Genomic DNA, 24,809 nt, shown 5'->3' with positions numbered 1-24,809 from the left:
TAGAAGATTAGGGGGTAGTGGAGACAGTAGTAATAGCATGTATTGCATATCTGCTCTGTGTTCAAAAGGTACCTAGGGACTTCTAACGCCAGCTGTTCAAGATGCAGAAAATCCTCTGGTTGTGGGTGAAGAGACAGTGGGACCTGGGGGTTTTGTGTGTGTGTTTTGTATTAGTTGTGAACTGGACGAGGGAGAGATAATATGCAGGACTAAACTTAACAAGGTGTACCGATAGCCTATCAGCCCCTCACTTTCTGGAAGTATAAAGGCAGCTTGCTTTTTAGAATTCCACAAATAAATGTAATTGGTAACACCCTCTTCCCTATTTCTCCAGTGTGTAAACTGCTTTCTGAGCTTTTAGTTGAGAAAGTGGCATGTGTACTTCAATTAAATGGGAAAACAATAAGTAGGATTCTTTTTAACATCTGAAGTTACACTCATTCCACAGGGATACAATATGTGGGCTGCCACCCTAAACAGAGGTCCATTAAATTAGTGCAAATTAGTTGCGCTAATAGTAACTCATGCTGTTAGTCTGAGCTGTATTTTTCTGTGGGCACAGTGCTATGCTACTAAAGTAAAGTGTGCTATCAAGTCGATTTCAACTCCTGGCACCCACAGAGCCCTGTGGTTTTCTTTGGTAGAACACAGGAGGGGTTTACCATTGCCTTCTCCCACGCACTATGAGATGATGCCTTTCAGCATATTCCTATATCACTGCTGCCCAATATAGTAGCAGCAGCAGGGATTTGAATGGGCAACCTTCTGCTTGTTAGTCAAGCATTTCCCTGCTGGCTACTACAAGGGGCAAATTACCTGAAGTTGTCTTCTCTTGCCACGTGAGGCTACTATTTACTGGACTGGAGAGGGACCCAAACACCCTAGCACAGAAGTGCCAAATATGTGCTTCCTGTAACATGTAGTTTATTGTTTAAAGGGGAAGCAAACCTCATACACGTTGAAACTATAAATTCTCAAGGAGAAATTATCTGAGCATCTCTGAGTGACCACCTCACCTTTTCCATACTTGATTAGGAAGCATAGTTTTTGTTTTTTACACTACAAGAACTATTACTATTTTTTAAAAAATCACCAACAACCCCAAACATAGTGTATCAAATTTATTTTTGTAGTATCAACAGTCAGATCAGTTTGCTAACTTCTGAATTATCTTGATTGCAGCAAAAAGATTACAACTTAGTGAATCAATACTTTTATCTGCATCTTGTGAGAGGACATCCTGCTGAGGGAATACCCACCCTTGATCCCAAACTCTAAAGTTAAAAAGAAGGAAATGGAAACTCTTATCACAGTAGTGATGTTCACCTCGTTTCACTGCTCTAATTCTTCCTCACAGTGGTGGAATTCAGCAATTAAGCCAAGAGTGCCAGGGAAGCTCCCAGGCAACACAAAAGCCTTGATTAACACTCATAAGGTGTTTCTGCATAAATTATGTGTGCCCATTCACAACAGATTCCCACCGACTCCTATAAAGATCTCTTTATATAGCACCATCCATGTGTATTGTGAAGGAGGTGGTGAGTGGCAGCTGCCTGCACACCCCACTCTACTCCATTAAAAGGAGAAGGCAGAGAGGTGCTTGGCTTATAGCCTCTATCCTCCACTCAGAATAGCCTGCCACTAAAACAAAGTGGTAGTGGTGGTGATGGAAGGGGGATGAAGACCAAAAAAAAAAAAAAGGGTGATTATTTGGCTCCTGATGTGCTCTCTCAGACTAAATTCCATTGTATTTCCAGCTGCTAGTTAATCCAAACCCACATCGAATGCCATTTTTTAAAGTATATGCAAAATAAGTGCTATCTTACTGTGGTGAATAGATTTAAGTTTGTGTGAAGGATATTTCAATAGCCTTAGTGAAAAAGCAAAATTCCAATAAATGACTTGGCTTTCTGTTCTGCTGCTAAACAGGCCTTCCTCCCCTGACGGAAGCCCATGTCGATTCAGTCACGCCCAACCAAATGTGTTTCCTTGGGTCTGTCAATTCGAAAGAGATACTCGGCAGGCATAAAATATCCCAGGTACTCTACGATCTCTGGAGTAGTGTCTGTATGATAGTGGCCCCCTTCACCATGATGGCTGAAACAGTGAGTGTGCTCCACACGAAGATCAAAGCCCTTGGAAATAAATTAAGAACTAGATTGAATTCAGGCCCTGAGCCATGGAGCTCTACAAAACAGTCCGTTTATATCAGGGCCTGCATTGCCTCCCATGTCATGAGAATATAAGAGCCCTGCTGAATCAGGCCCAAGGCCTAGCTAGTCCAGCATCCTGTTTCCTACAGTGGCCCAACAAATGCCTCTGGGAAGTCCACAACCAGGAGATGAAGGTATGCCCTCTTTCCTGCTGTTGCTCCCCTGCAACTGGTATCCGGAAGCATCCTGCCTCTGAGCCTGCAGGCAGCCTATAGACATCAAGGCTAGTTGAAAGACCTGTCCTCCATGTATTTGTCTAAGCAGCCCCACTTGAAGCCATCCAAGCTGGTGGCCATCGCCACATTTCATTAGTGATGTGCCCAGACCGGTCCGGAGGCCATTCTACAGGCTTCCGGACCGTTCATGAGTGGTTCGACAGGACTGGGGTGGGGGTTCATTTAAGTGCGGGAGGAGAGTATACTTACCCCTCCTGCCGCTTTCCCCCCTCCTGTGCACGTATTTTAGTTAGCAATTGGGGTGGTAGGATACCTCCCTGCCGCCCCTTCCCCTGCTTGGCTGCAAAAGGCTTCAGGAAGCCTTTTGCGTGTGTGCACATCGCATGGCGCAGAGACGTGACGTGCGCACGCGCAAAAGGGAGGTATCCTGCCGCCCCAATTGCTAACTAAAATACGTGCGCAGGAGGGGGGAATGCGGCGAGAGGGGTAAGTACACCCTCCCCCTGCCCTTAAAGGAACCCCCACCCCAGTGCCGGACTGCAGCTCCGCGGTTCCGTGCACATCACTACATTTCATGGCAGAGAATTCCATAGGTTAATTATGCATTGTGTGAACAAGTACAATACTTCCTTCTGTCAGTCCTAGATTTCCTGGCAAGTTTGAGATGGTTTGAATGGTAACTCTACTAGCCCATGCTAAATGCCTGGGGGGAAAGCATGGATGTGCATGTCTTGTCTTACTCCAACAGACACACTGCCTCCTAATTGCACTACTTGTGAGTCATCTAAATCCAAATTTAATTTGCATGTTTAGGAGCTATTTGCATGAATTCTCCCTCCAAACCCGCACAATTAGGAGGCAATGTACTAGCCTAGGTGGGGAAAGTGGAGATACCCTCCCCCCCATGTTGGATTGTTTCCCAGGCATTTAGGACAAGTAACTTGAGAGTATCTTCTGAATCACCGATTCTCCATACGTTTGTTTCTCAACACACCAAACCCCGTTAGCAAAAATCTTAAGAGTGAAAAAACATGAGCAAAAGCAGCAGATGATGCATCTGTTTCTAGGTTATACCATATCAGACTGTAGATGGCCGGGGGTGGAGGGGATCATATGTCTGAATGCCCTCTCATAGATAACACTCCCTACACATACATAGCTATTTTGTCACAGAGAAGGTTCTATCTAAGTTAGGCTTTTCACTGTCTACCACTTTTGTACAAGCTAGGATTTTTTATGTAGGGGAATATTAAAACTTGCAATGCTCTCACCTGTAGTTTTAAATGGCACGGTGATGCAAATGTAAAAAGGGTCAATTGTACATACAGGTCATGTGTACTGTGCTCCTCCATCAGTCAGAACCCCAGCCAATCAGGGCAGGGCATACACTTGTACATGTGAAGGGCACCTTAAGTGATGAATGTGCGGCTGCTAGCGGTATGTGGCCAGTGGTGTGGACGTCTGTTAAGTGCAGACCTGCTTCCACCTCATGTGTTCATGGGATGCATTGTGGGGGAGTGACACGCTTGTGAAAAGGGCCAGTTTTGCCCAGCATCTGCATGCCTGAGGAGACCACTTCACCCTACCTCATGGAATAGGTTGCCCCCAATTCCGCCCCTTCGCAAGGAAAGAAATGAAACTCAAGCGTTACACAATACTGCAGAAGGATCTTCCATCTCCTACCCACAAATGGACTTACTGGATCTCGAGAAACTAACACGGGCTGACAAATCAGCGGAGCCTTCATTTCAAAAAACTTGAGCCAGTTGTTCACTTCCCCATCAGTGTTCAAAGGACAGGCAGAAAATTCTGAGGGCTGGAAGAAAAGAAAAAAATGTTACCAAATGTGAGTAAAAGAAAAAAAGTGAGAGCACTGGAGCAAGAGATAACATTGTAAGTTGTTCTCCCTATTGGTCAAAATCCTTAGCAAAGAGTCCTTCAAACTGGGCATTACCTGGAGCATCCCCCATTACTGGCACATTCCCACATTTTTAAACATAGATCCAGGCAACCCCATAGACTAATATCTACGGTTAATCCAGAGCAACAGGCCAGACGATGTCAGGCACAGGAGGGGAGGAACCCTACAAGTGGAAAGGAATAAGAGGCAGACTTATATAAGAGCTTGCCCTAGAACATACTGAGAGCCAAAGAACCCAACAATTAAATTAAAATGTAATAAGTTAGACTAGGATATGGAAGAATATGCAGATTATAGAGTGGAAGCCTGCAGGCTGACAGAGATCCCTGTCTCTCAAGGGGAATTTTGTGCATTTCCCCCCTAAAACGGCACCCATCTGATCAGGCCTGTCCTTAGGGTGGGGTGATCGCTCCGGGCCCCACGCCTGGAAGGGCCTCACAGCAGCATGCACACCAAACAAGCAGCCTGCCTCTCCACTTGCTTGGCAGCCTCCTCATGCCCTCCTCGGCTCCCATGGCAGCAGCTGCCATGTTTGCTGGGGGGCGGGGCTGCTCCTGCTCTTCTTAGCCTGCCCTGCGCAGAGTCCATGCCTGGAGGCACGTGAGTCCTGCGTGCCAGCAACACAGAGGCCATGAGGGAGGGAGGCAGGCTGAGGCGAGAAGGAGTGCTGTGCTGGGGAGGCTTGGAGCTGGCAGGAGAGGCACGGCAGCAGGCAGAGGCTGCCCACCACACAGGAGCAGCGGACAGCAGCGAGTGGAGACTGAGCCCAAGCCGGTAAAATCATTTCGTCTCTGTGCCCTGCTGTGTGTGATGCTGTGGTTGCAGCGCTTTCCTGCTCCTGGCGCTCTGAAGAGAGAGGGCTCCTCCGTCTCCCTTCAAGGGCCCTCCCAGCATTGAGGAAAGTGCAGAGGGAAATGGCTCTTGCGTGGAAGGGAAGCTCTTTCTTCAGAAAAGCAGCTCCTGCTGCTGAAGTGAACTCTGGACAAATGCTTCAGTTGCTGTGCAAACTAAAAGGAGTCCTCCTTCCTGTCTCCCGCTCCCTGGAGTGCCTCATGGAGTTGGGGAGAAAGGCTTCCTCCCTTGCCAAATACAGGTGAAACTCGGAAAATTAGAATATCGTGCAAAAGTCCATTAATTTCAGTAATGCAAATTAAAAGGTGAAACTGATATATGAGACAGACGCATTACATGCAAAGCGAGATAAGTCAAGCCTTAATTTGTTATAATTGTGATGATCATGGCATACAGCTCATGAAAACCCCAAATCCACAATCCCAGAAAATTAGAATATTACATGGAACCAAGAAGACAAGGATTGAATAGAACAATATCGGACCGCGGAAGAGTATACAGTGTACTGTGCTTGATTGGCCAGCAAACTTGCCTGACCTGACCCCATAGAGAATCTATGGGGCATTGCCAAGAGAAGGATGAGAGACATGAGACCAAACAATGCAGAATTGCTGAAGGCCGCTAATGAAGCATCCTGGTCTTCCATAACACCTCATCAGTGCCACAGGCTGATAGCATCCATGCCACGCCGCATTGAGGCAGTAATTGCTGCAAAAGGGGCCCAAACCAAGTACTGAATACATATGCATGCTTATACTTTTCAGAGGTCCGATATTGTTCTATTCTTCAATCCTTGTCTTCTTGGTTCCACGTAATATTCTAATTTTCTGAGATTGTGGATTTGGGGTTTTCATGAGCTGTACGCCATGATCATCACAATTATAACAAATTAAGGCTTGACTTATCTCGCTTTGCATGTAATGCGTCTCATATATCAGTTTCACCTTTTAATTTGCATTACTGAAATTAATGGACTTTTGCACAATATTCTAATTTTCCGAGTTTCACCTGTAATCTCTCAAAGGCTAGCGGGCAGTTTCAGCTCCCTGCTGCTGACTGGGCTTGCATGACACAGAGTGGCTGAGTCCCTCCTAATGCAAAAGGAATCCTTTCACGTTGCTGTCTGCGATGCTCCTCTGTGACACACACACAGGTACCCTGTATGGTTACGTCCAACATTGTCACCTCCAAAATAAGAGGCTCAAATAAGCCCGGGGGGGGGATGTGTATTTGTTTTTTCAAGCTGCTGCTTGGGACTTTGAGTGCAAAGGACTCACAAATGAGTCCAGGGGCAAACGAGGCTTCAGAACAAGCCCCCTGTTGCCTGAAGAGTGGGGTGAGCAAATTCTGTCTTTGGCAACGCATCTGCTCAAATATGGCTAAGCAGACGTGTATGGGTGGGGAGAGGGGCCGCAAGCGGTGAGCAGCCTGCCTTTCCACTGGCTTGGTAGCAGGCAGGCAGCCTCGCGAGCCGCCTGCTATGATGTACTGAGGAGGGGGTCGCCAATCTGATTCGCCCACAGCCCCGCACCCCCCTAGGGATGGCCCTGCACCTGACAGGCAGCTGTTCTCAAACCTGGGTCCCCAAATATTGTTGGACTACAACTCCCATGGCCTTTGGCCACTGCAGCTGGGGATGATGTAGTCCAACATCTTCTAGGGACCCAAATTTGAGAACCCCTAAGGGCTTTAAAAACATAAACTATGGGGGGAGAAATTCTCTCCTAGTGAACTTAAAACCCCTTCTCCAGTAGAGCACCCTTTTCACTCTGTCCCCCTTCCTTGTTCTGAGGATGTGGGCTCCTCTGTCCCTCTAAAAACACCCTTTTTGCTGTGTTTGGTTCCACCCAATGTATTGTTCGGAGTACCACAGACCAGGCCTGCAATACCTAGGAAGAGATGGAAATGGGCCACCCTTTAATGCTACAAAGGTCAAGAAGAGGCGCGCCTTGGCGACACCCAAGCACACGTCCTATGAAGTCCTTACTGCCAGAAGGTGCACATCCCCTTGCGCCTGACCTTCCGATGTAGGCTTAAGACCTTTCTGTTCCCCAAGGAGGTTTGTGTGGTGAAGGCTAGTTTTTGATCTGCAGCATAGATCTTCTGCTTGTGAGGTTTTAGCTGCTTTTTCCTGTTAAATTTTCTAGTTAAACTCTTGACATTTTTTAGGATTGTTTCTTATTTTATTTATTTATCAAATTTGTATGCTGTCCCACACCTCCGTCTCTGGGTGGCCCAGAGCATTGGTTGCATTACATTGCATTGGTTGTTTTTCTGTATAATTTTTGTTAGCTGCTTTAGATGCATTTATAAAAGAAAATCAGGGTATGGTGTGTGTTGGGTTTTTTTAAAATAAAAAAATTTATCAGTATCAGGGGGTGGGCGGTTGTGCCCAGGGCCCTCAGAAAGGCCCCCTGCTGATCCCTGAGAGAACCTCTTTGCCCATTGTGAAGGAATGAGGCCTAGAGACCTCTTGGGTTTCTGTAAATAAGCCCCTGTATTGTGTAGTGTATTGATATTCCCAAACCTCTTCTCATAAATAAGCCCTGATAATTGTGTTATATTCTTTAAAACCTCAGTATTGTTGTAATTAGGATTTCTGTGCTTGCACGAAGGAGGTGCAGGGTCAAAAGTTCATTCTTGTTTCACTTTTGGTTTAGCATTCTGACAGTTGTTTTGGGGAGGGAAAAGGGATTTCAAGAAATGGAGGGGATTTTTGTTTGTTCTAATTGGATGGTTTAAAAAACTGTTGGGCCAGAGAAACTATATATTGGGAGTGTTTTGAGAGGGAAGACTGAGAAGTCAGGATAATCTGCTGGAGCAAGTCAGAGCTAGAGGCTGCAGAACAGGAGAGGGGTGAGGGTGTGGGGAGAGAGAGAGAGTCCTGGAAGTCAGCATAAAGAAAGTCTGTGTTGGAGCAAGCCAGAGCTGGAAGTTGCAGAAGAAGCAGTCTGCAAGTCAGAGTTCTGGAAATCAGAGTCAAGTCAAGTCTGCTGTAGTGGGAAAGCAGAAAGTGAGCAGCCAGCACGAAATGAAGCCTAGCTGAAATCACTAGAAGAAAAGGGAGAGCCAGGCTGGATTGAGCCCCGGATCTGTGCTGTAATTACAACAAGAGACTACCCAGCAAGCCAGAAGCTGAAAAGAAAGCACAGAGGACTTAAGAGTAGGGACCAGTATAAAGTCAGGTAGTGGTTGCATTTTTCTAGTTTTTATTTTTCCCTGACCTGCTCTGTTAATAACGGTTTTGAATTTGTATTTTTTGCTGCAGAAATGTTTTCATGGAACCAGTTTTTCTAAAAGTAAACTTTCTGGTTATTAAAATAAAATAAAATAAAATAGAAGCTTGTTGCTCTGTCTCCACCCCATGCACACTACTAAAATTTTGGTAATTTTTGAAGAGCTGTTGCAGCCACCATTGGGCAACCAGGTTCAAAGAACTCGGGCCACGACCAATCAGGGTCTGTGAGCGTGGCCCCAGACAGGCCCCCTGTGTCTGATGTTAGACATGGGGGGAAGTATTATTTTGGTCCCAAATGGGGCTACATGGAACTGAAATCTGCTCGTGCTGTGTTGGCAGTGCGCCGGAGTAACTCTCCCTGTCTTAAAGGCAGGGAGAGACACTCCTGTTCTTTCTGCCAATGCAGGGGCCTGGCTAGCCTCCCAAATGGGACCGTGTGGCCCTGTTTGGAAGGGAGATCGGCCTGCGCTGCATTGGCAGTATGTCTGGAACGGCCCTCCCTGCCTTTAAGGCAGGGAGAGTTGCTCCGGCCCACGCTGCCACAGCATGGGCCGATTTCCCTTCCAAACAGGGCAACGTAGCCCTGTTTGGGAGGCTAGCTGGGCCCCTGTGTCTGATGTTAGATGTGGGGCCAGAAGGCCACGGCAGCCGTACATGGACCACTGCCAGCCTCCCTATGCTGCTGCTTGTGACCCACCCAGGCTGGAGGGGGATCACAGGGGGCACTATGCTGAGTACATGGAGCCACATAGGAAGTTGCCTTATACTGAGTCAGACCATTGGTCCATCTAGCTCATCAGGGCTAGAGATCATCAGGGTTTCCAGACAGGGGTCTTTTCCAGCCCTTCCTGGAGATGCCAGTGATTTAGCATGGGACCTTCTGCATGCAATGCAGATGCTCTACCACTGAGCTATGGCCCCATCCTGCCTGAGAAGATCTGTTTGTGAGACAATATACCATGGGACTGCTGTCTGAAGAACACTGTAGCCCACAATACAGAAGCTGGCCATCTCTATCCTAAGCCAGTCCCCTACAGAAGTCCCAGACCATGCTCTAAATGAATACTATACACCAACATCATATCTTAGTATCACCACAAACATGAGGAGTGACCAAATGCTATTGTGGCTTGTTTGATATTTAATTAATATTTTGTGTATATAGATATATCTCCACCTTGGGGTATTGGGATGAAAAGTGGTATACAAATGTTAATAATAATAAAGCCAGACTAGTCAGTATCTGAATAGGAGATCACTTGGGAACTTTATGCATGCCACCATGAATTCTGTTGAAAAGGTCGGACATAGATGTAATAAGTGAACAATTTCTGTATGAATGAATTATGTATTACAAAGTTACGTACAACAAACAAAAGGACATAATACATTCATACAGAAATGCAAAACATGTTCATCATGTACTCCCAAAGGAAAGCATCCTTTATCAAGACCAACTTACCATGATATGAATTTTTGCTCTTCCTTTCTGAATAATAAATGTTCCTCCCATTCCAACTGGCTTGTCACCATAATATTGTTCTAAGACTTTCCTTATGCAGGATATGAAGTTCTGCTCCCCAGTTCTTCTATGTGCTTTCACTTCAATAACCTTAAAAATATTAGTACACAATGATATGATGGTAAGTACTTGATGTGGAAAATTTATTCCAAGGCATTTCAACTTAAAATCCTTTTTCCAGGAGCACAGGAAGCTGCCTCCTACTGAGTGGGACGATTGGTCAATCTAGCTCAGTACTGCCTGCATTGGCTGGCTGCAGCTCTCCAGGGCTTCAGGCAGGAGCCTGTCCCAGCCCTACCTGAGATGCCAGGGAGTGAACCTGGCACCTTCTAGGGATGTGCATGAACCTGTTCAGCATGTTTGTGTGCACAAGTGCGACATGTGCACACTACTTCCTGTCACTTCCGGTCTGAGGAGTGGACGGAGCAGCAGGGAGGTACGCTGCCGCCCCACCGGACCGGTTTTTCAGCGGGCGCCAGCAGGGGAAGGAGGAGTGCACCCTCCCCTGCCCTTAAAGTTATCCCCCCACCTGCTGGTTCCATGCACATCCCTAGCACCTTCTGCCTGCTAATTATTATTAATAATAATAAACTTTATTTGTTGGCTGCCCCATAACAAATTGTTCTCTGAGCTCATAACACAACAGTTAAAAAAAATCCAATTAAAACACAGAACACAAATTACAATATATGAAACAGAAAATACAATACAAAACATTAAATTAAGAAAAAATAAAATAAAAAGCCAGAGTAAATAGAAAGATCTTCACCTCACATCTAGAAGAACAAAGTGAAGACACCAGGCAAGCCTGACTGGGAAGGCTATTCCTTTTAAAAATATATTATTTTTATTGTTTTAACAAAAACAAATAGAAATAAGAAACAGGAAAAAAAGAAAAATGGGAAGGCTATTCCCTAGGTTGCCACCAAAGGCCTTCTCCCTAGCTGCCACCTGCCTTTCCTCATTTGGCAAGGGCACTTGGAGCAAGGTTTCTGAAGACCTTAAGGTCCTTGCAACATATGGGGAAGGCAGCAGTGATCACTCTAATTTTTTTCATCTCTGTGCAGAATGAGTTTTGTTCCGAGCAGCAGTATCAAGGCGGTGTGCGCGCATGCATTCAGAATGGGGCCCTCCTGATTCAACCTGAGTGGGATCTAAATTGAACTGAGTGGACATCCAAAACCTTGTGAGCACATGCATGTGCTCACGCCTTAGAGGGAACAGTGGAAGGCGCTCTCAGGGAACCTGGTCCAAAGCCTTTTAGGGCTTTAAAAGTTAATCCCAGCACTTTGAATTGGGCCTTGAAACAGATTGGGAGTAAACAGATGCTCCCTCACTAAGCAATGGCCCCATCATAAACACATTACACCTGCTTCATGGGTTCTGAAGTAAATGCAAATGAGACCACGCACCTTTCCAGCAAGGCCTTCGCTGGCATACAGATTAGCCAGCAATCCAAATTCGCAATCTTTATATTTGGTGCTGTACTTCTCCAACAGGCACCCGTTATCCTCAGGATTAATCATGGCAATGTAACTTCCGTTGACGGCTGCTTTTGTCTCGTTTTTAGCTTGAACAACAGGAATAAGCTAGAAAGAGAAGGCACAGAGGTGTACAGATGAGTTCCCTCCAGCTAGCTTTGCAATTAGTTAAAAGTGCCACGAGTCTTAAAAAAAACAACCCACAGGTGAAGGCCTTGTTTTCAAAAACATCAAGGATAATCTAGAAGGAGTCAGGCATTATTTTTTAATATAGAACCATCTATGGGCATGGCACTTTCTACAGAATGAGAAAGACAAAGTCTCTGCCCCAAGGGGCTCCCAATTTAAAATCAACACTCAAGAAACCATGGAGGAAGGGGAGGGAATTGGAGGCAGGGATAAGCTGGGAAAGAATGTGCGATTATTTCATTTGCACTTAATTAGCCTGTGTTAAAGGAGAGTAAGGTGATGAGGAAGCTGGCCCAATGGCTTCAAGAGAAAGTTGGGTTTTGAAGAGAGATTCAAAGGAAATAAGAGGTGGCATTGTGGAGGCATTCTAGGAGTCCTTCCCAGGCATAAGTGGCAGCCAAGAAAGTTTGGAGGGCGTATTAAAAGGCCATTTGGCTAGACAGCCCCTATGTGCGATCAAGGAATGCACCGAAGGGAGCATGAGGACATCCATGGAGGCTCTTTGTGCCCCCCCCCCACCCTTTAGGTGTGTTGCCACCAGTATCGTTTGAACTGGCCCTGTGTGAATGACAACACAGATTGTCTATGCATTGAATGTTGCGGGTGAATAGGGCTTAAGTTAATGGCCAACATCACATCTTGAGGCAGCGGATTCCATACATTAGTTATGTGCAGTATGCAAAGAAGAGCGTCCTATCCCGATTCTCCTGATAATCCACTTTACTGGAGGACTCCACGTTCCGGTAGTGCAAGAGAGGGAGAAAAACGTTGCTCTATCTATGTTCTCCATAACCATGCAGAGTTTTATGAACCACTATCCTTTTCTGACCCCGCTCCCCCCACCCCGCCCCGGGCTTTGACTTTTTTTCGTATTAGAACATCTCAGGTATTTTATCCTTTCCTTGTAGGGAAACATTTCTGCAAGCTCTCTCTTGAGAAGACATGGCTCCTGCCATCACTGATGTTTTGTTTTGATTGCATGAGGAAAGGCTAAAACATTTAGGGTTAAGTTTGAAGAATCTATCCCAGGGCTGAAGTCCAGAGCATAATCTAAGGGTACAGGATGCAGCTACCTTGCTGAAGCTAAGCAGGTCTTGATGTGGCCTGTGCTTGGATGGGAGACCCACATATGGCACGTTTGGGGATGGGGCCGTAGCTCAGTGATAGAGCATCTGTTTTGCATGCAGACGGCCCCAGGTTCAGTCCCCGGCTTCTCCAGGTAGGGCTGAGAGAAACTCCTGCCTGAAGCCCTGGAGAAGAAACTCCCAGTAAGAGCAGACAATACTGAGCTGGTCTGACTTGGTATAAGGCAGCTTGCTATATTCTCATGGTTCTCAGCCTTGGATTCCCAGATTTTGCTGGACTACAACTCCCATCATCCACAGCTATGATGGGGACCAAAGGTTGAGAACCCTTGCTCCATAACCCTGAAGACCCAAGGCTGAAAATCCTTGCTCTAACCACTATACCACACTAGCACTCTTCTTTCAGTCCAGCATATCCCAATGTTTGTTTACCTCAGCATTGCCACCAACAATTCTAGATGAAACTGCTCCAGCTCCAAGAAAAAAGGCTCCAGGCAGCTGTATCTCTTTTGCCACTGTGTTCAGGTCATAGACCTAAATAGGAAAGATGAATTCATGTTATCATAGACATAATCCTTCACTGCTGGGCAATCCTCCATTCACTGCCAGAGCACATGGTCTGATGATGCAGCAATCTTGCAGAAGCTAAGCAGGTGTGGGTCTGGTAAGATCCTGGATGGGGGACTGTCAGAGAACTCTACAACTGCCTAGAAAAGGCAAGATACAAGATGTAACAAGCAAAGCATGGCTGACATCTAGACTAACGTGCAAGTACGAGGAGGTTTCACCAGCTAGCTTCACTACATTGGGAGCTTGCATTCCAGACTAGTGATGTGCTGGTCTTGTGGTGACAAGCATGCACTGTCCCCTTTGCAAAGCAGGTTTGCCTTTTGATGGGAGACTACATGTGAGTGCCACCTTAAGTGGAGCAGCGGGCAAATGCTTGACTAATAAGCAGAAGGTTGCCGGTTCGAATCTTGGCTGGTATGTTTCCCAGATATAGGGAACAACCTATATCGGGCAGCAGCAATATAGGAAGATGCTGAAAGGCATCATCTCATACTGCGTGGGAGGAGGCAATGGTAAACCCCTCCTGTAGTCTACCAGAAGAAAGCCACAGGGCTCTGTGGGTGCCAGGAGTCAAAATCGACTTGACGGCACATTTTACTTTACATGTGAGCACAGTAAGATATTCCCCTCAGGGATGGGGCTGCTCTGCTGGATCAGGCCTGAGGCCATAGAGGCCTACCAGATGCCTCTGGAAAGCCCACAGGCAAGAGATGAAGGCATGCCCTCTCCCCTGCTGTTACTCCCCTGCATCTGGTATTCAGAGGCATCTTGCCCCTGAGCCTGGAGGTAGCCTAGAACTATCAAGATTAGTAGCCAATGATAGGCCTGTCTTCCATGAATTTTCTAATCCCCCCTTTAAAGACATCCAAGCTTGTGGCCTTCACCATATCCAGTGGCAGATAATTCCATAGATGAATTATGCACTGTGAAAAAGTACTTCCTTTTGTCGGGCCTAAATTTCCTGGCAGTCAGTTTCATGGGGTGACCCCTGGTTCTAGGGTTGGTGTGGTTCTAGTCTTATGTTGTCCCATCAAGTAGGGGTTCTCAAACTTGGTCCCCAGATGTTGGACTACAACTCCCATCATTCCCATTTAACCATTTAACCATTGTGGCTGGAGATGATGGGAGTTGTAGTCCAACAACATCCGAGGACCCAAGTTTGAGAACCCCTGACAGAAAACATTTCATTAGGTAGCAAGAGAGGCTCTCCCGAAGGAGAAACAATAACACGTTATAGCAGCATATATATTTGGGGCAGTAGTACTAAACAGCCAAGGATGTTAACTATTCACCTTATCTTTTTGAACAAGAGGCACAAGGTTTGGAACACCACCCACATCTGCAATTCTAGGCTTGCCACATATACCTGCAAGAAGAACAAAACACAGGGTGAATTACTCCTTCAGAACATTTTAAAGACATTCCTTCACTGTGAAATACAGAGTAGACCAGAAGGTTTTGTTTTTCTACTGGCTTACCTGTTTTCAGACTTCCTGCTTATCCAGGAACTCTTCATACTTACACAGCACTCTTTGAGTGTTCAAAGTGCTTCACGTGAATTATCTTGATGCGATTCTTATTATACTCCCATAAAGGAAGTAAATATTATCCTCATATTGTAACCAAGGAGCTGAAGCTAAGAAGGAGTAGCTTGCTTAAAGCCAACTAATGAGTTTATGACAGACAAAAGATTTGAAATGGGCGAAGTGCTGATTTGCACCTCAGTGCCTTAGCCACCAGATTACACCAGCTTGCAAGTCAGCTAAGGAACCTTTCTACATCAGCTGTGTTACTATCAGCTGAGGATTCTGGGCCATAGGGAAAAATAGGAACATAGGAAGCTGCCTTATACCAAGTCAGACCATTGGTTCATCTAGCTCAGGATTGTCTACACAGACTGGCAGCGGCTTCTCCAAGGTTGCAGGCAGGAGTCTCTCTCAGCCCAGTCTTGGAGATGCCAGGGAGCGAACTCGGAACCTTCTACATGTAAGCATGCAAATGCTCTTCCCAGGGTGGCCCTATCTCCTAAGGGGGATATCTTAGTATTCACATGTGCTCCCATTAAAATGCAAACCAGGGCAGACCCTGCTTAGCAAAAGGGAAAATTCACATTTGCTGCCACAAGAGGTATATATTCAGTTATCCAGGACATTCACCAGACCTGCTGGGCTTCATGGTTGTCCTCTGAGAACTGAATGTGCCCCTCAGAACAGACTTGACTCCCTTAAACTAAGACTCCCTTATTATTATTTTAATAATAAATAAATAAACCCCTGCTAATCGGGCAAAGAGGCACCTATTTAGTGTGGTGATGCTGCTTATTTAGCAGGGGGAGAGAAACTGGCCCTATCCACCCCCAGCACAGTGTTGCTGGTGTCTAGCTTACATTTCTTTTTAGACTGTGAGCCCTTTGGGGACAGGGATCCATCTTCTTATTTATTTATTTATTTATTTATTTCTCTTGGTAAACTTTTGTTGAAAAGTGGTATATAAATATTTGTTGTTGTTAAAGCTGCAGAATGCAAAGGAAATGTGATAAGAGAGAGCAAGTATCTTCCAGGGAAGTTTGTCTTGCTTCTTTCAGCAAATTTGGGCTTGCCTTTTGCCAAATATGTTTTAGTGCTTTGGTTCCTCATTGGCCATTTCACTTCCTGTTCTGTATGTTGTTTTTAGTATTGCTGTCCATATTGCTTTTATTGTGTAATTATTTCAGTTATGCCTTCTGCACTTCCATCTAATGGAAGAAAGGTGGGATAACAACATTCAAAATCAACCAATAAGAACATAAGAAAACCCCTGTTGGATCAGGCCCAAGGCCTATCTAGTCCAGCATCCTGCTTCACACACTGGCCCACCAGATGCCTCTGGGGAGCCCACAGGGAAGAGCTGAGGACAGGCCCTCTCTCCTACTGCTACCCCCCTGCAACTGGTATTTGAAGGCATCTTGCCTCTAAACTCATCATTCACTGCCAGTTAAATGCAGCAATGGCCACTAGCTTAGGGGGCTAAGAGATCAGAACAATCAAGAAGCTGCTTTCTTTATCCTGAGTCAGACCACCTATGCATCCAACCCTTGACTCTGCTCCAACTGGCAGCAAATCTTCAGGGTCCTCAGGCAGAGGCCTCAAAAAATCACAGAGACCGAACCAAGGCTTTCTGGATTCAAACCATGTACTCCACCACTGAGTTACAGCCACTCAGTTATGGATGAGTTATCCTTCTATCCTGAAGGATAGATTTATCAGTGGCGGATAGCCATTGCTACTGAAACTGAACATCCAGGGGTAGTAAAGGTAAAGTGTGCCATCAAGTCGATTTCAACTCCTGGTGCCCACAGAGCCCTGTGGTTTCCTTTTGGTAGAATACAGGAGGGGTTTACCATTGCCTCCTCCCATGCAATATAAGATGATGCCTTTCAGCATCTTCCTATATCGCTGCTGCCCGATATAGTGCCAGCAGGGATTTGAACCGGCAACCTTCTGCTTGTTAGTCAAGCATTTCCCTGCTGCACCATTAGGTGGCTCCAGGGGTAGTACACCTCTGAATACTTATTGCTGGAAGACAAACAATGAAGGGAGGGTAGATTATTTTGTGCCCTGCATTTCTCAGAAACATTTGGCTGGCCACTCTTGGAATCAAAAGGATAAATCCTTTTGATCTATCATATATCATATCATATGACAGAGAGCTGGTCTTGTGGTAGCAAGTGTGACTTGTCCTTTTAGCTAAGTAGGATCCATCCTGGCTGCATATGGGTGGGAGACTTGATGTGTGAGCACTGTAAGATATTCCCCTCAGGGGATGGAGCTGCTCTGGGAAGAGCAGAAGGTTTCAAGTTCCCTCTCTGGCTTCTCCAAGATAGGGCTGAGAGAGATTCTTGCCTGCAACCTTGGAGAAGCTGCTGCCAGTCTGTGAAGACAATACTGAGCCAGATGGACCTATAATCTGACTAAGCACCTTTTAAATATGCTTACTAAGCACCTTTTAAATATGCTTACTAAGCACCTTTTAAATATGCTTACTAAGCACCTTTTAAATATGCTTACTAAGCACCTTTTAAATATGCTTACTAAGCACCTTTTAAATATGCTTACTAAGCACCTTTTAAATATGCTTACTAAGCACCTTTTAAATATGCTTACTAAGCACCTTTTAAATATGCTTACTAAGCACCTTTTAAATATGCTTACTAAGCACCTTTTAAATATGCCAGCTTCCTATGTCAGCATGTACAATATCTTTTAGGAGAGGAGAGCTTGTCTTGTGGTAGCAAACACGACTTGTCCCCTTAGTTAAGCAGGGTCTGCCCTGGCTGCATATGAATGGGAGACCTGATAAGTGAACACTGTAAAATATTCCCCTTAGGGGATGGAGCCCCTCTGGGAAGAGCAGCTAGGTTCCAAGTTCCTTCCTGGCTTCTCCAAGATAGGGCTGAGAGAAATTCCTGCCTGCAGCCTTGGAGAAGCTGCTGCCAGTCTGTGAAGACAATACTGAGCTAGATGAACCAATGGTCTGACTCAGTATAAGGCAGCTTCCTATGTTCCTATCTTTGTTCTAATCTGGTAGGGCTTTCCTTGTATTTTCATATATAGGTGCAGAGGGCCTTCTTAATAATCTAGAAATGGTTTAAAGTCTCCTTCCAGACATGAATATATTCCAACACGTGCAAATTAACCATATAAAAAAGAAAGGGGGAAATCCACACTAAGAAGAATGAGGTTTTGATATTTTTTGCACCATCTGCTGGCAATCTACTACTACTACTACTTATCTACTGCTTTCAACAGAAGCTTCCAAAGCAGTTTACATAGAAAAACAAACAAACCTATGAAAGAACTGTCTTTATTCAGGTCAGAATAAAAGGAGGACGAAACAGTTGTTTCACACTTGTTTCATGGACTGCAGCACACTGGTTGCAGAAGGCACTAAGAATATAATGCAACTCCCTTCTTCTGGGTGTGGATTCCCCATTCCCCACATCCCGCATTGTCATTTGTGCCAAAGTTAGAATGTATGTCAGCTTCTGGAAGAACCCTTAGTAGGGATGTGCAGAACCTGTCTGGTGGTCCAACGGTTCGGTCTGGGGGTTCGTGGGTTCGTGATCGAACTGAACCACACACCAATGGTTCCGTCAGACCAGAACCGGACCGCCGGGTCCGGTCCAGCAGGTCCGTGACCCACCCCCAATTTTAAAACGTAAAACAAGTACCTGTAGCCCCTTCGGGGGGCTTGCTGTAGCCGTGGGGGTGGGGGTTCCATGTGGGTTCCCTCTCCCCCCGCCAGCCTTCCTCATCACCGCTGCGGCTGGGTAAGCAAAGCTTTTTTGGCCCTTTCGGGCCGCCGTACAAGCAAGCGGCCACCATTTTTGCGGCGGCTGCACATGCGCAAATGCCCTCTGCGAGGCAAGCATTTCCCTGCTGCGTCATTCTGATATTACCCATAAGAAAAACCAGAAAAGGCTTCCCCAGCTTTTTAAAAAGAAAGAGCCATAAAGCCCACTTTCCTTTCATATCTTAGACAACAGAAACTAGACGAATCAAGAACCTATGGCATGTTTGCCCCATAAAACATTTCCATATTGTACTACCTTTAAGTGGAAATCTGAAGGGTTCTTGAGTCAGATCAGGGCAGTCCACCACAGAAACGTGGACTTCTGCAAAATTTTCTTTGAGTCCATCCTGCAGAACTGGAAGAAATAATTTAAGAGTGTAGGGAAAACCCCCGCACCTTAGAACAGTTTATGCGAAGCTGCACGAAAGAGCCATCTCAGCAAGGCAAGGCTATTGCAACAGACACCCCCAGTCCCTGCTTCCAGCAGTAAAATGGTCTCTTCCCATTCGGCACAGACCTTCTGATGGGGCAGTCCTTCCATGAGGCAGGGTCAGGGTGAGGTGGTTACCTCAAGAGCAAGTGCAGGGAAGAACATAAGGGGTGGCAAGTGCCAGGTTCCTGCCACTATGGGTACCACCCCATCTTCCGCTGCCCTTCCTACCCCATTGAGGCATGCTGCTTATGTTCCCCTCCTTGCCCTTCACAGGCAAAACAGGAAGCTGCCTTATACAAAGGCAGACCATTGGCCGATCTAGCTTAGTACTGTCTACACTAGGGTTGCTCAACTTCGGCCCTCCTGCAGATATTGGCCTACAACTTCCAGAATCCCTGGCTATTGACCACTATGGCTGGGGATTATGGGAGTTGTAGTCCAAAAACAGCTGGTGGGAGGCAAAGTTGAGCAGGCCTGGTCTACACAGACTGGCAGGGCTTCTCCAAGGTTGCAGGCAGGAGTCTCTCAGCCTATCAGGAGATACCAGGGAGGGCACTTGGAACCCTCTGTGTGCAAGCATGCAGGTGCTCTTCCTAGAGTGGCCCCATCCCCTAAGAGGAATATCTCATGGTGCTCACATATGTAGTTTCTCATTCAAATGCAACCAGGGTGGACTCTGCTTAGCAAAGAGGACAATGCATGCTTGCTACCACAAGACCAGCTCTCCTCTTCCTTAACCAGTGAAGAACTGACCAATTTAAAACTATTTATATATTTATGTGGCGATGTGCGTGCTGCTGCCACACAGGCTGCAGGGACCGGTGCCACAGCCGTGTGCGGCCTTTTATAGAGTGAGTGCTGTGCCAGAAAGGGTAAGGTGAATAAAGTGTGCCGTCGAGTTGGGGTCAACTCCTGGCGACCACAGAGCCCTGTGGTTTTTCTTTGGTAGAATACAGGAGGGGTTTACCATTGCCTCATCCCGTGCAGTATGAGATGACGCCTTTCAGCATCTTCCTATATTGCTGCTGCCTGATATAGGTGTTTCCCATATTCTGGGAAACATACCAGCAGGGATTCAAACCAGCAACCTCATGCTTGCTAGGCAAGTCATTTCCCCACTGCGCCATTAGAAGGCTCTGCCCAAAAGGATAAAGGTAAAGTGTGCTGTCAAGTCAATTTTGACTCCTGGAGCACACAGAGCCCTGTGTTTTAGTTTGGTAGAATAGAGGAGGGGTTTGCCATTGCCATCTCCCATGCAGTACAAGATGATGCCTTTCAGCATCTTCCTATATCACTGCTGCCCGATCTAGTGCCAGGGGGGATTCAAACCAGCAACCTTCTGCTTGTTAGTCAAGCACTTCCCCACTGTGCCACTTAAAGTGACCTCAAAAAGCAGGTCCTACCAGAAAAGGTAGGACCTGTTTTTTAAGGGAATAGCTCTTTGCCCCGCCTGCAGCTTCCTGAGCTGGTTTGAGCACATCCCTACCTCAAATTCCTGCCTTGGTGGTACAGTCTAAGAGTGCTTGCATTTGACTGCCACTGCACTGGCAGCATGGCCTGAGAACGCTGAGCACCCTCTCTCAGATGGGGGAAGCATCATATTGTCCTTCACTTGAGCAGCAAAATGTCTTGGACCGCCCCTGTCTTCTGGGATGAGTGGAACAGCACAGGAAGATTACGCAAGTAGCCAACTGATCAAACAACTCTGCTTTCTTACATGGCAGGTGATAAAGCAAGAGAAATAGTTAATGCTTTTCAATTTAGTGAAAATGTAGGTAAGGTGGAGGGGGGAAATCCACATCTTGATTAGCAGATCCGAATGTTCAACTCATTCAGAAAAATAGCAAAAAGATTAAGCAAGGCACAATGTAGAACAATGTTGTTTGAGAACTCTCCCCCCGCCCCACCATACAATCCGTTATGTATTTTGAAGAATTGGTTGGTTTGTGCGAAATATACTTCTAGATGACCTACAGATACCAAATCCTGCATACACAATCCTGCCACTGAAATTAGCTGAATGTGCTATTTTTCTCAATGCACCAGAATACGCTTGCTGAAATGTTTACATATTTTTTAGAACAGAAGAAATTCCGAATATCATACTTTCCTGTTACCTACAGATGTCCAATTTTGCATAAACAATCCTGCCACTTAGATTAGCTAAATGTACTACATTTTACACTGGAATATGTTGGGAGAGAGGTTTATTTATTTTTTGGCATTTTAAAGATGAAATTCTGAATATATTATCATATTTTAAATGATATGATAATAACTAGATCAATAATTCCAAAACATCATGCCCAAGAGAAGCAAAAGATCTTTCTTAGATTGAAATTTACTAGGATTGGAATTCACGTATGGCCACTATTCAATAAAATGAATAATGTTTGAAGTTGAAATTCTACAAATTTCAAACTGTTCTTTTACTTTCCTTTTGCAAGCACATTAATAAGAAAATTCTATTACATATATTTTATTTCTTGAACTTTCCTATAAGTGTAAAGTGTGCCATCAAGTCGATTTCAACTCCTGGTGCCCACAGAGCCCTGTGGTTGTCTTTCGTAGAATACAGTAGGGGTTTACCATTGCCTCCTCCTGAACAGTATGAGATCATGCCTTTCAGCATCTTCCTATATCACTTCTGCTCAATATAGTACCAGCGGAGATTTGAACCAGCAACCTTCTGCTTGTTAATCAAGCATTTCCCTGCTGTGCCACTTAAGGCGACCCCTTCCTATAAGTGTAACCTACCCAAAAACGATTTTGCCTGATCAATGACCGGCCTCACCTACTACTTTTGTATATTACAACATTTTGTAATATTGAAGAATCACAGTACTCACCCTCAGCAAGCTCTTCCAGAGTCGGTACATAAAAAGCAAACTTCTCAATTTGGGCCATTTTTATTCCATGCAGCAAACTGAACAGCCAAGCTACAAAGAGATCAGAGTACACCCCAAAAGCGGTTACAAGTCTGTTAATGAACACACTGGCTTAGTGATTAAACAAAGGCTGGGTGAGTTTGCACAGCTCTTTATGGTGGAGTTTTTCCGGGTCACCTTTAGTTACAAAGGCACTCTGGACAGAATTTGCATCTCTGTCCCCTCCACGGCTTTTGTCTCTTTCCCCCCACTATTTCTCTTGGATGTCATTAAGACACCACAACTCAGATCTGCTAGGAAGTTTGCCAGTTCAAAATAGGTCATATACAAGTTACTCAGGATCTTTTCAATTGCTCAGCAGCCATAGGACATAACTGTATTCCTCCAACCAAAACCTTGGGGGTGTATAAGAACATAAGAGCCTTGTGGATCAGGCCTAAGGCTTATCTAGTCCAGTACCCTGTTTCACAAAGTGGCCCATCAGATGCCTTCGGAAACCACACAACCAGGAGATGAAGGCATGCTGCCTCTCTTGCTGCTGCTCCTCTGCAACTCGTATTCGGAGACATCTTGCTTCTGACACAGAGGTAGCCTATAGCCATCAGGTCTAGTAGCCATTGATTGACCTGCCCTCCATAAATTTTTCTAAGCCTTGCTTAAATCTATCCAAGCTGGTGGCTATCACCACATCTTGTGGCAGAGAATTCCACAGATGGATTATTCACTGTGTGAAATCATACTGCATTTTTTTGGTCCTAAACTGACCTGACTTCTTACTTAAGATAGGATTAGGGATCTAAGGCTGCAATCCCATAGACACTGACCAAGAAGGGCTTGACAAATCCCAGGTGTCAGGGAGCCATGGTGCCTAGAAACTTAACCATAGCACCTAGACTGGGATATTCAGAAGCAGAGTTATTTAATAAAATATTGATTTGTCCAAGGCAGACCTGTTTCTGTTCTACATTTTCTGAACAACATTTTCCCTGCCCCTCTACATTGTCTATCACTAAGACTGGTAATTTTGCCAAATGCCCATTGTTTAGGTCCTAAATTTTTTGACTAGCTCCTAGATCCAAATAAGATTTGTCAAGGCCTGGAGTAAGCCCCACTGAACTCAATGGGATTAACTTCTCAGTAAATATGCATTTTATCCAGCTACATAGCTGCAATCCTACACTCACTGTGCCTTAACAGCAGTTGACCTGAAAGGACTATCCAGAACAGAAGAATCCCTTAAGAAGTAGGAGTTTTAAATCCTTTTGGTGAAGAGAGTAGCTACACCTTGCTCTTCATCCATTTAGTTATCCCCACCTGCTTCTTGTCTATCTAAGACCTTTTGTAATTGGGAAGGAAAAATTTACTAACTGGGAACATATGAAGTTGTCTTCAGCTTATTGGTGCATTAAACTCAGTACTGTCTGCACAGAACTACCTGAAGATACTAAGAACTGAATCTTCTGCATGTAAAGGACATCCCTACCACTGACCATAATTAGGATTTTCGAGATCTTCAAGTCCAGCTCTCTACTCAGGGTGGGGATCTGCTAGCATCAGTAATAGAAAGCCAAAAAGGCTGTTTGAAAACATCACTTTAAGGGTTTGAAAAGCATCCCTTACTGGCAAGGTGAAAGGATCTCAGTACATAATTTATGCCCCACCTCTCCACCTCCAGGATTGAGGTGCTCACACTGGCTTTTTTTTTTAAACTAATAGAACAATAATGAACTTTGCTAAAATCACAACCAAACCCTACCCCCCCAAAACAGTATTAAAAGATAAAGCGCCAAAACCAAAATGAAAAAAAAATCATATGCAGCAAACATTAAGTGTTATCCAGAAAAGAATACCAAACACTAATGCAGGGTTTCCCAACTGTGGTTGGACTACAACTCCCATCATCACCAGACACCATGATCGAAGGCTGGGGATAATGGGAGTTGTAGTCCAACTCTTATTAATCTATCATAATTATATACCATCCCATATAAAGTCTCTGGGTGGTTTATAATTCACTGCTGTAGGGGAAAGAGTCTGTTCTCAGGGTTGCCGGTTTCCTATCTTTAAAAAATGGACCATTATCAGAAACACAAAAAATGTAACTGGCAAATTCAGCTGCTCTCTGAAGTGTTGCTTCCTTTCTCTTCGCTATGGAACCTAACTGCTTGGCACTACTAACTTTACTAAATACAGTAAAGACGGAATAAAAGATAAGACACTTCACGTGCTTTGCATTTCCTATTTTTCCAGCGTTTCATAACAGCACTGCACCGCCCACAATAATAATTAGTCTGGTGATTGCCATCATATCCCGCTAGCCGTTATCAAGGTCCTACAGCGCAGTGTCCTGGTTAAGCGCTGGACGCAGCTCAGGCTAGAGATCTGGGTTCAAATCTCTATTCAACTACAATCTCCGCGGTTCTCTCTCTCAAGAACCATGTTCACCCCCTTGAGCTGGGATAAAAGCCTGACAAAGAACGAAATCGCGGCTCAGAACCTCTGCGTGTCCTTGAAATCACGCACACATGCCAAGGTAACTTAAGGAAAGTAATCCGAGATCCAGTCATCCTACTACACTTACTTGAGAGTAAGTCCCACTAAAGTCAAGGGGACTTACTTCTGAGCAAGCATGCACTGGCTTGACCACAACGTCGGCCGCTCACTACTACAGGTCTCAAGTCATGCAAACCATGCCCTGAAACCATTGCACTATTACCTTGAGAAATCCGAGATGGTCTGTCTGCAGAATGGCATTCCAGACAGTCCAGACCACACCTCCCCTCCGCTACTTCTCCCAGTCAAAGCAACTTTGTTTTCCTCCTCCAATAAGCTTCTCGCAGGTGCTCAGCAGCCAATTACAGAGAGACATTATGCCTCTCTCAAGATGGCGTCCCGCACCATCAGCCCCTC

General features: G+C 45.4%; 1 protein-coding gene across 4 annotated transcripts; it reads right to left on the bottom strand.

The window, feature by feature from the left end:
* Positions 1–1,106: 1,106 nt before the first annotated feature.
* Positions 1,107–24,771, bottom strand: C3H11orf54 (chromosome 3 C11orf54 homolog). 4 transcript variants are annotated; one of them, XM_053309927.1, is made up of 9 exons: positions 24,616–24,771; positions 21,861–21,950; positions 18,835–18,933; positions 14,540–14,613; positions 13,110–13,211; positions 11,335–11,511; positions 9,863–10,012; positions 4,089–4,205; positions 1,107–2,135 (listed from the first exon to the last, which is right to left on the bottom strand). In XM_053309927.1, the coding sequence occupies exons 2-9, from the start codon at positions 21,916–21,918 to the stop codon at positions 1,962–1,964; spliced, it is 951 nt and encodes a 316-aa protein (XP_053165902.1). In that variant the 5' UTR covers positions 21,919–21,950; positions 24,616–24,771; the 3' UTR covers positions 1,107–1,961. The 4 variants fall into 4 exon arrangements, with proteins under 4 accessions (XP_053165902.1, XP_053165900.1, XP_053165903.1 ...); XM_053309925.1 differs by having other exon boundaries at positions 24,517–24,623; XM_053309928.1 differs by having other exon boundaries at positions 24,481–24,617.
* Positions 24,772–24,809: the final 38 nt, after the last annotated feature.

This window comes from Hemicordylus capensis, chromosome 3 (genome assembly GCF_027244095.1).
Source record: "Hemicordylus capensis ecotype Gifberg chromosome 3, rHemCap1.1.pri, whole genome shotgun sequence".
Taxonomy (NCBI): domain Eukaryota; kingdom Metazoa; phylum Chordata; class Lepidosauria; order Squamata; family Cordylidae; genus Hemicordylus; species Hemicordylus capensis.
Note: the sequence above shows the minus strand (reverse complement) of the source record. Positions and strands in the feature narration are given on the sequence as shown.